General features: G+C 38.5%; 1 protein-coding gene across 2 annotated transcripts in view; it reads right to left on the reverse strand.

Moving 5' to 3' along the window:
- Window positions 1–625: 625 nt before the first annotated feature.
- LOC139134644 (aminopeptidase N-like) overlaps window positions 626–12,041 on the reverse strand; it is a 38,253-nt gene continuing 26,837 nt past the window's right edge. For both annotated transcript variants that reach the window (XM_070701598.1, XM_070701597.1), the window contains exons 10-18: window positions 11,923–12,020; window positions 11,157–11,290; window positions 7,763–7,966; window positions 7,113–7,189; window positions 6,535–6,642; window positions 4,404–4,565; window positions 3,290–3,421; window positions 2,819–2,894; window positions 626–2,321 (exon numbers count right to left, since the gene is read on the reverse strand). In XM_070701598.1, the coding sequence (XP_070557699.1) occupies window positions 2,127–2,321; window positions 2,819–2,894; window positions 3,290–3,421; window positions 4,404–4,565; window positions 6,535–6,642; window positions 7,113–7,189; window positions 7,763–7,966; window positions 11,157–11,290; window positions 11,923–12,020 (1,186 nt within the window). In that variant the 3' untranslated portion in view covers window positions 626–2,126. The remainder of the gene's footprint in view (window positions 2,322–2,818; window positions 2,895–3,289; window positions 3,422–4,403; window positions 4,566–6,534; window positions 6,643–7,112; window positions 7,190–7,762; window positions 7,967–11,156; window positions 11,291–11,922; window positions 12,021–12,041) is intronic.

The raw sequence follows: 12,041 nt of genomic DNA on the forward strand, positions 1-12,041 counted from the left end.
TTTCGTTCGTTATGCTTAATATTTACAGTTATGTAGACACGACGTAGACACACCTACTATCAAACTAATTATTTGTGAATAAATTTTACTTTCCTTATAGAAAAGAAAAAGGGATGGCCACTGGCTATACCATAATATCTTTTCCTTTTATTGGTTCACTTAGTATTTTCACGGTTTTGTAGATTTGACTTTATTTACCATTAATGACGGAAAAATATTTCTTCGGGGAAAAGGACGCCCGGCCGTTTGTCAGGTTCGTCACCAGACTATTGCTGAATATATCCTAAAAATTGAAACTTGATCGATCAAACAGCCAATAACGTTACTGGAACACCTGTACGTATTTCCGTTTGTATCACGGACAAGTTGGAGAACGCTCCACTGTCTATGTTTCAGTGAATCAGCGACTCATAGTCCGGGCTCATAGTAATACTTTGGAAACAGTAGAAAGACCATCGTAGTAAGAGAGAACGGAATTATTATTCTGACACTTTGTTGCTGACGTACAAAATTACACTTCTCATTCACCACAACTCATGTAATAAAACTGATACGAGTCCACTATTTAAATGCATGCATTCGAAATGTAATCGTGTCGATGACAAGAATCAAGACACGTGGACAATTGTTTACAAATATATTTACTGTCCATGTTTAAGTTTATACAGTCAATTGTCATTCACATCAAATGTCCCAAACTTTGTGCATAACATGGCGTCCAAACAAAGGATCGAAAAAAGCCCAAACAGATCGTATAAAGGTCATAATTGCAGCAGCTGCTTGAGATTAACCACAGTCCCTCTGGATAGAGGGAATGTAATTAAACGTACACCGAATTCTCTAACAGATATAGAGTACTTGCAACATGAAAGTGACAGTAACTGTCTGTTGATGACACGTGCGATGCATACAAAAGACAATGTCACCTGCCCAGCATCTTTACACGCGTGTTCTGTATATACACAAGGTGTGAGTAGAGGTTTTATGATGGACTATATTCAACGTTCAGTAAGCAGAACAGCGTGAAATTTCTCACATCGAACAGAAATAAGTGAAATTATTGGAAAAGACAGCAATTTTGTCCCAAAATTTGAAAAGGTGAGCAAGGGTCGAGTAAAATAGAAACTATATGTATGTATGTATGTATGTATGTATGTATGTATGTATGTATGTATGTATGTATGTATGTATGTATGTATGTATGTATGTATGTATGTATGTGTCTGTAATGTCAAACCAACTTAATCTGACCTACTCTATTGCAAAAAAGCCCACCCTACACATTTTTGAGTGATCGAAATGTACGTAAATCAATCGAATTTTGCCATTTTATTGGGTTACACTAACACATAAGAAAATTCGCGATCATCACGGGACAAGAAAGCGGATACTGGAAGCACACACAGTCAAAATGGTCCCTGCTGTGTCTCTTATAAGTCCCTCGGCGCAGACTGTTATTGTTATTGTAACAATATTAATGGTTTGCCAATGTATGAAACTTCGGCGTATAACTTATCACACTGAAAGTGCGGGACTATGACCTGAATCTTTCACTAGATCACAGATCACATACTATTGCTGAATATATCATAAAGGTGTGTCCTGATTGGTAAGACGGCCGATACGTCACTGTAATACGTACATATTTTAATCAGTATGCTTTCTTGGGAACGTCTTCCGCGTTAGAAACCTTGTGTCATCGATCGCTCCATCATCAAGGTGCTTGTTTTGTGTTTTGACCAATCAATGACGACACGTCTGACATTTAAATGCCCCATCCGACTAGTGAGAAGTTTAAAATCGGAATACGAATTAAATATGCGCATTTCTTGATGAATATCATCTGTAAATAAAGTTGGCTTGACAAGTCGTGAATTTTGTATTATGTTGTGGGAGATAATGGCCCAGAGTATACAATTAATGTTACAGTATGAGTATAGGGTCATATCGCAACGAAGTTATGCGTCCTTTTTACTGTATTGAAAATAAAATCTGAAGGCATGAAATTTGCGAAGATCTTATAAAAGTACCCTTTCGAGATTATTAGAACATTTCCGATGATTTTAGATGAAAAACATATCCGTCACAAAACAGAATCAGAGTTGGATACAGACGGTATAGTATTTCTAATTTCGGTTCCTCCATCTTCCGCCGTGGTTTGTAGAAGTCTGTTGTGATGTGACTTCGTCAAGCCACCCACGAACACTATCTCTGTTTCTTGACATCCAGGCGATGTTGGTCTCGACTTCTAGCTTGCAATTATGAAAACCGCTGGCAGAAGCACTCGGCATGTCTTCACGCTGTGCCCCAAACGAAAGTAACTGAAAGAATCATTTGTAATGCAGACTTGTTTTAGTGAATGAATTGGACTATCCGAGGATCAAACACATGTAGTCACGGCCCTTTACGTGTGCAGGTAGGAGCGACACATTCTCCATGCTGTACAGGAGCTATGAGCGTCAGATAACATACATCGCTTGTGCCTTGCATAGAGTCAGTTTTTTTTCACTTTGATTTTCCAAATTACTTTCACTGAGATGAGTCTAACTTTTAGTTAACTACACATTGTTTGAATTTTTTCTCCATTTACGACCAACTGAGAGATCATCAAAAGACATGTATAGTAATCGCTGTGAATACCTATTGCGTATTAATTAGGGAATATGGAAGGTTATTTGCGAGGAACCATCTCAATTTTCCATGAGAGATGTCTATAGCTTAGATGACTTAGCTAGGACCCCATTTTGCACTTTCCAGTCTTTTTTTGCAAAGTCCGCACGGCAGGACGGTACAGTCTTAACGCACGCTATAGGCTCACCTGTTGTAAATCATAATCTGTGTTCATCCAGGGATAAAAGTCCCACACGACAGAGTATGCAGACTCTTCGCCAATACTGATAATGAGAAGACGAAAAGGCACATGAAGCACACTGTCTGACATCAAAACATTGACGCACAATCTCGCAAATATCGGCATTTGATCCACTGGTGCTCGTTAAATACATGGCAGTTTGACCGAAATCTCTGTACTTTTGTAATACCATGAAAATCAGCATCTCGAAAGCTGTTATCCAATTGGGTGGCTGAATCATACAGTTATAATTGAATAATACAAATAAACTCCCTAAGTTGCTGTGAATAGTGACAATCGACCAATCAGATATAACCTTCCGAGCATGCTGCACATCAGCAGGCTCCAAGACCTCAATGGTCTTTGATACGTTCGGGCAAATACTACACTTATCATGTACGCAATCTAATGATGAATCGTGAAATGACATATACTCACCTTGACCGTAACTTCTCAAAATTATTCATGACGTAATGCCATGCCACTGCAAAACCAGTAGCAGACTTTTCCCTGACACTGTTGATGACTCCATACACTTCTTGGCTATCGGTGAAGTATTCTTCAATGTACCTGAAATTAATGAGAATAAAAAACCTTACGATAGAAACGTACTCCGTGTTGCTTTCATCGTTTAATTGTTACCGCAGTAAGTTAATGCATTTCATTACCATCTGTTCGGTGATCTACTTTACCATGACAAAAATGCATGCGTAGGATTATTTCGTCACAGTGATAAAGATAAACTTGATATATAAGGATTTGTATGACGGTTGACGTGTGTTCCAAACGTCAAATTTGTACAGGACTGTTAGGTAAACTGCAAGCATAATTTGGTCGGACTTTCATAAATTTTAGTGTGCACGTCACCATAGCAGCCGTTATCTGTAATTAATTCACGCCCTATCGATCAATTAGACGGTCGACTTTAATCCGTGACTTGGTTCCCCCTATCGCCAGTAATGTTTCTGCAAGGTAACGGCTCAGAGTCGAACGTAATACGGTGACATGCGATTATGTTAAATGTCTCACCAAAATTTTCAGACTGCAGACATGAACCCCGAAAAATATAACTTCCTTTCAACGCAAGGCATAGAATATCGATTGATTGAAAAGTGGTTGTTTATTAAGCTAGACATAATCATACCAGGCAAAAGAAAATAAAACTGTGCAGGTTTGTCTTAATGGTCCGTAGACTTTGAATCCAAGGGCATGTCGTCGGGTGTACTCGTATCTACCTCATTCGTATGGAATCGTATTTGGATTTTGTCTTTCGTAAATTGATAAATGGTTAGAGGAATGGCTGAAAGTATGACTGAAACACAATATAAAATGAAGGTTCTCCTTAGCGTACAAAATGTTTCTTTTCACACATAAGTTGTGCACCGTCAATCAAAATGTATGCATGAAATGTAGGACACTGTTTGTCTTTGCAGTAACCGATCGCAGCCCGTAAAATGCCATGAATGTGACGTTATAAAGTCCCGTTGGAAACACCGGCGACGCTGGCGATGCACGAATCTTTCAGGTTAAAAAGGGATGTAATTTTAATCACCTTTCCAGCTGCCATGCATCTTTTGAACAGCCAAGGGCCGATCTGAGGTTTGACCTTTCTGCTATATTCGTCAAACTTTCCTCATGAGCAAATATCCACTCTTCCGTACCGCCATGTTTGATAGCCGTGCAGTACACAGTCGATTTTACCTCTGATGGAGTCCTGGTGAAAACAAAGGAATTAACATAGAGAACAGATAGGTATAACAACTACGATAAATTCAATTTTACTTCAACATAATAGCGTCGTGACTCCGGGTATGGCGTGTATGTATATATATATATATATATATATATATATATAATATATATATATATATATATATATATATATATATATATATATATATATATATATATATATATATATATATATTATTGGAGATAACAGGGGGGGCACATTATATACATTTTGTGTGTATATATATATATATATTATTATAGCCCAAACATGGGACTATGTGCCCGAGGGTAGGTGACCATTTGCCCGACGTAAGGAGGGCAAATGGTCTCCTGCCCCGAGGGTACATAGTCCCTTGTTTGGGCTATAATATTTTTATTACATGCCTCTCTTACTCAGTTTGCACCAAAAATATTTACGTTTATTGGCAAATTATAGTCAAATGCTTTATTTTCATTTTAGACTAAAAACGGTTAAAAATAGAACGATTTTCATCATCGAATGGCGCATTGATATATTTAAACTACTGTTATGCGGTTTATCAATATTTTTATGCGAAATTTTCCAAAAACCGGATTTTCTGTGCAAAACATGCAATTTCAAGACTTTTACGTCGAAAAGTTTTCAAGTTGAAAATAGTTCCGGTTCACTTTCAGTCCAGTGATGACTATGCGGCCCGCGACGTCATCGGCGAGTTACCATTGAATCCTATGGAGCGCGCGACGTTCGATATACCAGGCATGTAATAAATATATATATATATATATATATATATATATATATATATATATATATATATATATATATATATATATTCAGTGGTCGACGTCCTATATATACGTGTTTTCATAGTGCAGGGCTCGAAATTAACTTTTTCCCCTGGTAGTCCACTTGGGCTACCATTTTCTGAAGTTGGTAGTCCAGTGACAATGGCTGGTAGCCCATGCATATTTTAGTTTAGGGACATTTTTTTCGTTAACCAGACAGCAAAAGCAATTTTTCAAGATTCTGCCCATGAGGGGAATTTTCTAGTCATTTGATATGAAAACTTACACACCTAGTACCAAAAGGAAACAGGTATAAGCCCCCTGGTCCTTGACATTCACCAAAAGTGATGCGGCGACGCGGTTTTCTTTTTTTTCCCTTTTTTTCTTAACAATGCTGGTCTTGCACTATTGATGCAACAGTTATTGTGACAGTCTTTTATCACTGGCTGCATAATACTTCCGTTTTCTGTTTAGCATTTTCGGACATGCAAACAGGGATATCAAGGATAGCTGTACTGATAAGTATGTAACCCAAAAAATGCCATGACGCTCAGGTTCTGAAATAAGCACGCGTTGACCAGAAACGATCTTTTTTTTGCATAATGGACAACAGTGATACTCAAAAGATTGGTGATCTATTTTCAACTTGTTTCATTCTCAGAGTTGTATGAAAATTTTGATATTTGTCATGACAAGACTACGACTCGGACCTTCTCAGTACGTCGAGACTAGCCATATTGTAGCAGTGCTAAAAATAGACCATGGGCTTTCTGTAGGGAGGAGGCATATTGCCCGTGATTGATACATTATGATCAAAATGCAATGAAAATGCGTTTTCATTGACCATCAATTCAAGTGCCTGTCATTCAAGTACGTCAGTTCAGATATTGGACATTGCACGCCAAGTACTGACTGAATTTTATGTCCCGGTCTTTGGTAGTCCGTGTGGGCTACCATTTCATGGATTTTGGTAGCCCCAGGGAAAAGTTGGTAGTCTGTGGACGCGGGACTACCGCTAATTTCGAGCCCTGTAGTGCCAATAGTATTCGTCAGTATACATTTGTTTGGAGGAAGACCGGGATGGCTGATACGTTGATCTAACAGAGAAAATTCATGGTCCCAGGTCTTTGACTGCCGAATTTGCCAAAACTTGAATATAAAATTGAAGTAGACTTTAAATTTACGGGTTTATTCCTGTGTCCATCCACTCAGAGAAAAGATCGCTGGCTTGTTTAACACAATCTTCATTGCCATAACCACATGCTGTGTTTATCGCTTCTTGACGAAGTCGGCTGGGAACGAGAACAATGATAACTTTTCAAAGAGATTGAGAGATTTCTGAAATTTCAGAAATCAACTGCCTTGAGAGGAGAGAGTACACAGACGAAAAATGAAAAATGCTCGGGATATTTGGTAAGTATGTTGATGTTAGTGTTTTAGCGTCAGTAAAGATGTAACATTGCACCTTCATCATAAGTCGATTAGCATCATTTCTTTTTTAGTCTATATTCCATGTTCGTTCTATCTTCGACGAATCAAACGTTGACGGTTGACATGAACTCAGGCATCGAAATGTTTGCAAACAATCGGTCAATCACGATGTGGACCAAAAAAAGACAATGCAAGCGATCTACGTGTATAAGTAACTTGTAATTTAGATGACGTCATTGCATTGACAAATCATGCACAATATCTTCAGTATCGCACCTCAGGTTTCTGGGATAACGTCACTTTCCGATTGACTCTTTGCAAGTATACTCACTATTCTAAAGTGTCGCCCTCTCTCATGTCCCATCCAAGACTATCGTACAGAGGTGTGATTTGTTGCCGCCAATAAAACTGAAAATGAAATTACACGGTGTCGTCAGATGAGGGACGTTTGTGTACGTTTGACTTGATCGTGTGAGTCGATGAAATAAAAATATGCGTAAAAGGGGGAAATACTGGGTTGAAGTCGGACGAATATACAGAGAATTTTCCTATCGTTCATATTGACCGCCACAGAAAATTACTCAGCGAAAACGGGAACTGTCATGAAAAGTATAAATAAATAAATAAATAAATAAATAAATAAATAAATAAATAAATAAATAAATGGCTAACATGCAGATGTTATGTTTCCTCATCTTATGTTTGATCTGAATATTACATTAGAAAGACTGATTAGAAACAGTTTAATTGAGTGAAAGTGGGATAACTAGGCTATCCAATTCGCAGTTCATATTTCTGATCTTACGACAAATTACAGCACTTTGGCGTATACATAGTGGAAATAAATTTGCCAGTCTTTATACGTGTTATATCCCAACACGACGATTCCTGTATATTTTCCGAGGTGGTTTTTGTTCTAAAATTGGATGTTTTTGTGGCAAAAAAGTCCATTCAAATCGTGGTAAACACAATGAGACCTACCTCAAACTGACCGAACTCAGCCGTTCTCATTAAAGCCCTGTATAGGAATGGTAAATTATCAATCATTAACTCCCAAGTAGGGTACTCGGTCTCCAGGTCCAAGTATTCGCTAAGTCGAAGGCAATTAACTGTATCCGTGTAGAATGCCTGAGAAATCTTGAAACAGTCGTCCATTAAGGCGGTTCGAGTTTGTGCCGGAATGACCTGAAAGATGTAGATACTTTATAACAAACGACCTTGGAGACGCTGCACGTATGGTATGTTATAAATACTAACACGGTGAGTGACTGTGGTACATGTGATACCAGTTGATGCTCCTCCGAAAACAGAATCACCAGTTCTAATCGTTATCGTTGGTGGCGCCATTCGCAGTCAGACTTTACAATCTGAAAGCTGGTGCTGAAGAATACCTATACGAAAATATGATGACGTGCGACTAGAAAAATATGTTATTCTGTAATGATATTTTTGTTTGTTGCAGAAATCAAAACAGTTGAACCAGATGAAAAAAAGAAAAAAACGTACGATTTTTGTCTTTCCTCCATACATAGTATAGATTTTGGCATTGCAAAAACTGACATAAGAATTGAGGATTCAGATACACTGACATACAGTGTATATATATTATTATATATATATATATATATATATATATATATATATATATACACACGATATATACATATACACGCTTACAATATATATATATATATATATATATATATATATATATATATATATATATATATATATATAGAGACGCACACAATACACACGCACACATATACATACATAAAACTACTACATCGAGTTGTACATGTTTTTTAATCGTTAAACACTGTTTAAAAATTGAGATGAAGGAATCGCAGAACTGAAATGTTTTTTGTCGATGACACACTCGATTCTGCAATTTCACAAGGCAATTCAGAGTCAGTAATTAATCATCTGTCCCTCGATGCAGAGGACAAACTCAAATTCGTTTGTGTGACATATTATCCTCTGTTGTAGAACCACCGCCTTGCAAAAGCCAGTCCAGGGAACGAAAAGCTGGAGTAGGCCTGGTGATGGTTCTCGGCGTTCGCCTGTGGTTGTGCATGCAACGGAACCTCAGCAGTACTGCTTGCCTCGGGATTTGGAAGTGTTACCCTGTTTGGCTGTTCGTCAACGGAAAGGCGTTTCGTTACCATTTCGATTTTCTCAACGGCTTCATCCACCTTGCTTAGGATTTTCAACATGTCATTTTTGGTTATCAGTTGCACTTCGCCATATTCCAGCCGAAGCTTCTCAACATGCTGTTGGTGATCTTCGTCCTGTTTTGCCAACCGACAGGCCAAGTCTCTCTGTACTTGCGATATGTTGTTACACTGACTTGCAACCTCATCTGTCAGTTGACGGAATCGGCAAGGTTGCTTTTCATTGTAGGATTCCACCTTGGCAAGCCTGTCTTTCAAATCTTTGATTGAATGGAGGTCTTCTTGAGGAAATCCGTAGAAGACTTGAAAAGTTTCGACAGAGGTGCGAAGCAGGTCTTCGCAGCGAGTAATACAAGTGGAGGGAAGTTCCAAAATTGTTTCAGTGAAATCAATAACTTCTTTACCAAATGGTAACAGCAATAAAGGCCTTTTGAAAGGTACCGGGACATAGCTTGTGTGGTTAGACGACTCGACAGAGAGAAGTTGAACGTCATCGGCCGGTCATGCTTCTCTTCCTGTGGAAAGTAGAGTAGGCCTAGCTACTGGTGATCTCTGAGTTGACAAACATCCCAATATGATTTCGGTGCAGGATGTTCGATTAGCTTGGTCTAACATGGCATTTACATCTGTCTGGACTGCTGTCACTTTGTCTTGCATAGATCTGACAGAGCTGATTGGAATGTTCAGGAGATACATAATCCTGCACTCTGCAGAGGCAAACATCGGACCAATCACAGGCAGTTTGAGCACCATGAGTCTCAACATAGATAATACACACCCATTGATTCGACCAGAATATCAAGGCCCCATGCTTAGCAATGCAAACAGTAGTCGGTTTGTTATCCAAATAGGAATGTAAATTAGCAGGCACGTGAGAAATACGGACCATCTCACGGCGGCAAAGCAGAAACTTCCGACACTTCTGACAATGCGACACGCCAAAAGCAGTGACCACAGGTAAAAGAAGACAATCCTTTCGGCAATCTTGATGAATGTGCTCACAATCGGAATGCAGTTGAGAATGACGTATACTGTTTTTAAACAGTATACAAGGAGAAAGATGGCAATTTTCATTAACGCCATGTTGAGAAGTCTCTGTCGTAGATTTACATCGTAGCTAATGCTGGATCTCTGCGTAAAGACTTCTCTTTGTTGCTTGTGTAACATGGGAAAAAAGGAACTATGTTGCCATGAGAGATGGAACAGTGATTATTCTATGGCGACGCGTGCAAAATACAAAACGCTTCTTTGGTTCCGCTTGTGTTCGCTGCGTCGCTAGAGGGCTTTATCGTGACAGTTTGGCTTTTTGTATGAGGAACGCAGCAATGCGCCAAATGATTATTCTTTTTGTTGGATATCTTGTTAAAGAGACAGATGTTGAAACTTGTTATGGTTTTCACTATGCTTATCCTTAATGTCATCTATACAGTTTCTTGTTCTACCTCCCCAAAGCATGTTGGGATACGCAGTATTCAACTCGTCAACTCAGCCTGTACGTGTCGACCTTCAAACTAACTTCGTAATTTCGGTCGGAACTATAATTCAAATGTAAATGAAAACAGTGCCGTGCATACGCAGTTTTCCAAGCTAATTGCTGAGCGATTTTCATTGTAGTTTGGGGGGTAGAAAAAGAAATTGTAATTCAATAAAAAACGTACATAGTGAAAAATTATCAAATTTTATAGTTAGTGTGCGATAAACAATTATTAATTTTGTTGCACAATTGCTTCCAGTTGTTACACACCTCCATCTTCTTGTAGTTCAAGGAGAGACGTGACACTTTCTATTTGAAAATGCAAATTTCGTACTCCGCAACTGCATTTTGAGATTAACCTTCTATTGTACACCTGTTGCCGTAATCCATGGAGTTGGAGTCACACAATACGATACGGCACACATCAGTACGCATTCAACTAAGGATTAAGAGTCGAACACACAAACTTCGGGGTTCAACAGAACTCTAAACTGCAATCTCCCCATCTTACATTATTTGTCTCGCTGACTGTTTACGGACGCTTCAACACGTTTTACATATAGAGTTAATAAAATGCAGTTAAAATGAACAAAAAGGATGTTTTAACTAAAGGCTGAATTCAGAAATACCGGAAAGGGCAAGGGGGATTGAACTCTTGTGTGTGTATGCCTACATTCTAATTTCTACTGGTTATGGCAGCTAGGCAATTTCTAGTGATATGACTTACATCGTGATCCGTTTTTAGCTGCTCCGCTAAACGGTTCCAGTTTTCATCGTCGTAGTTTACGCGATAAAATCCGACTTGGTTGAGATTTACCACTACCCAATCTGATGCCGAGGCCATCGATAGATCAAGCTCACCTGTGAGATATCAATAATAGTTGATGATATTCAAAATTTTTATGGAAGGGATTCTTCAGACCACAACTCGTGATCCTCGACACTAGCGTACACACATTCACTCTGTTCTGAATGCCATGACCTACAATAATTATTCTATAATACGTATCACCAATGATCGATGGCACTCTCTCGAAACAAAGACAATACTGTGATCTATATTCCTATACTTGGAAGAAGCGATCATTTTTCGTATCTTGTGTGACTCGCAACAACTTTATACAGACTCTGAGATAATCTAAACTAATGAAGACGATGAATAATAGGATCTCTCCTGGCTATCAGTTTGAGTTCAGAAGTTAAGAAAAAGCAGTGTCAACATTTCAGAATTTGGCAAAAACTCTCGACTTGACAAATGTTGACATTCTGTTCCAGATAGGACTTAACAACGCATCAAAACATTTCGTGATCAAAGATGGTCAGACTTACCATGGATACAACGCTTGAATATAGACGAGTGCGGGACCGTATGTTTGGACAACTGGTTAAACTTCACAAAATATATCTAAATAGTCTTTCGCATCATAAAGGGAGTTCGTTGGGGAGAGCTAGGGCGATCAACTATTGCTGGTTATAATTAATTCAAAACTAACCTGTTACTTCTTTGTTTAACCACTGAAAATGTTTCAAAGGATCGTCAAAAGTTAAATCTGATTCGAAAGTATACGTCATTGGCACGTACCACGTGTACCTGAGAACAGAAGGAAAGGTA

This window comes from Ptychodera flava, chromosome 6 (genome assembly GCF_041260155.1).
Source record: "Ptychodera flava strain L36383 chromosome 6, AS_Pfla_20210202, whole genome shotgun sequence".
Lineage (NCBI taxonomy): Eukaryota > Metazoa > Hemichordata > Enteropneusta > Ptychoderidae > Ptychodera > Ptychodera flava.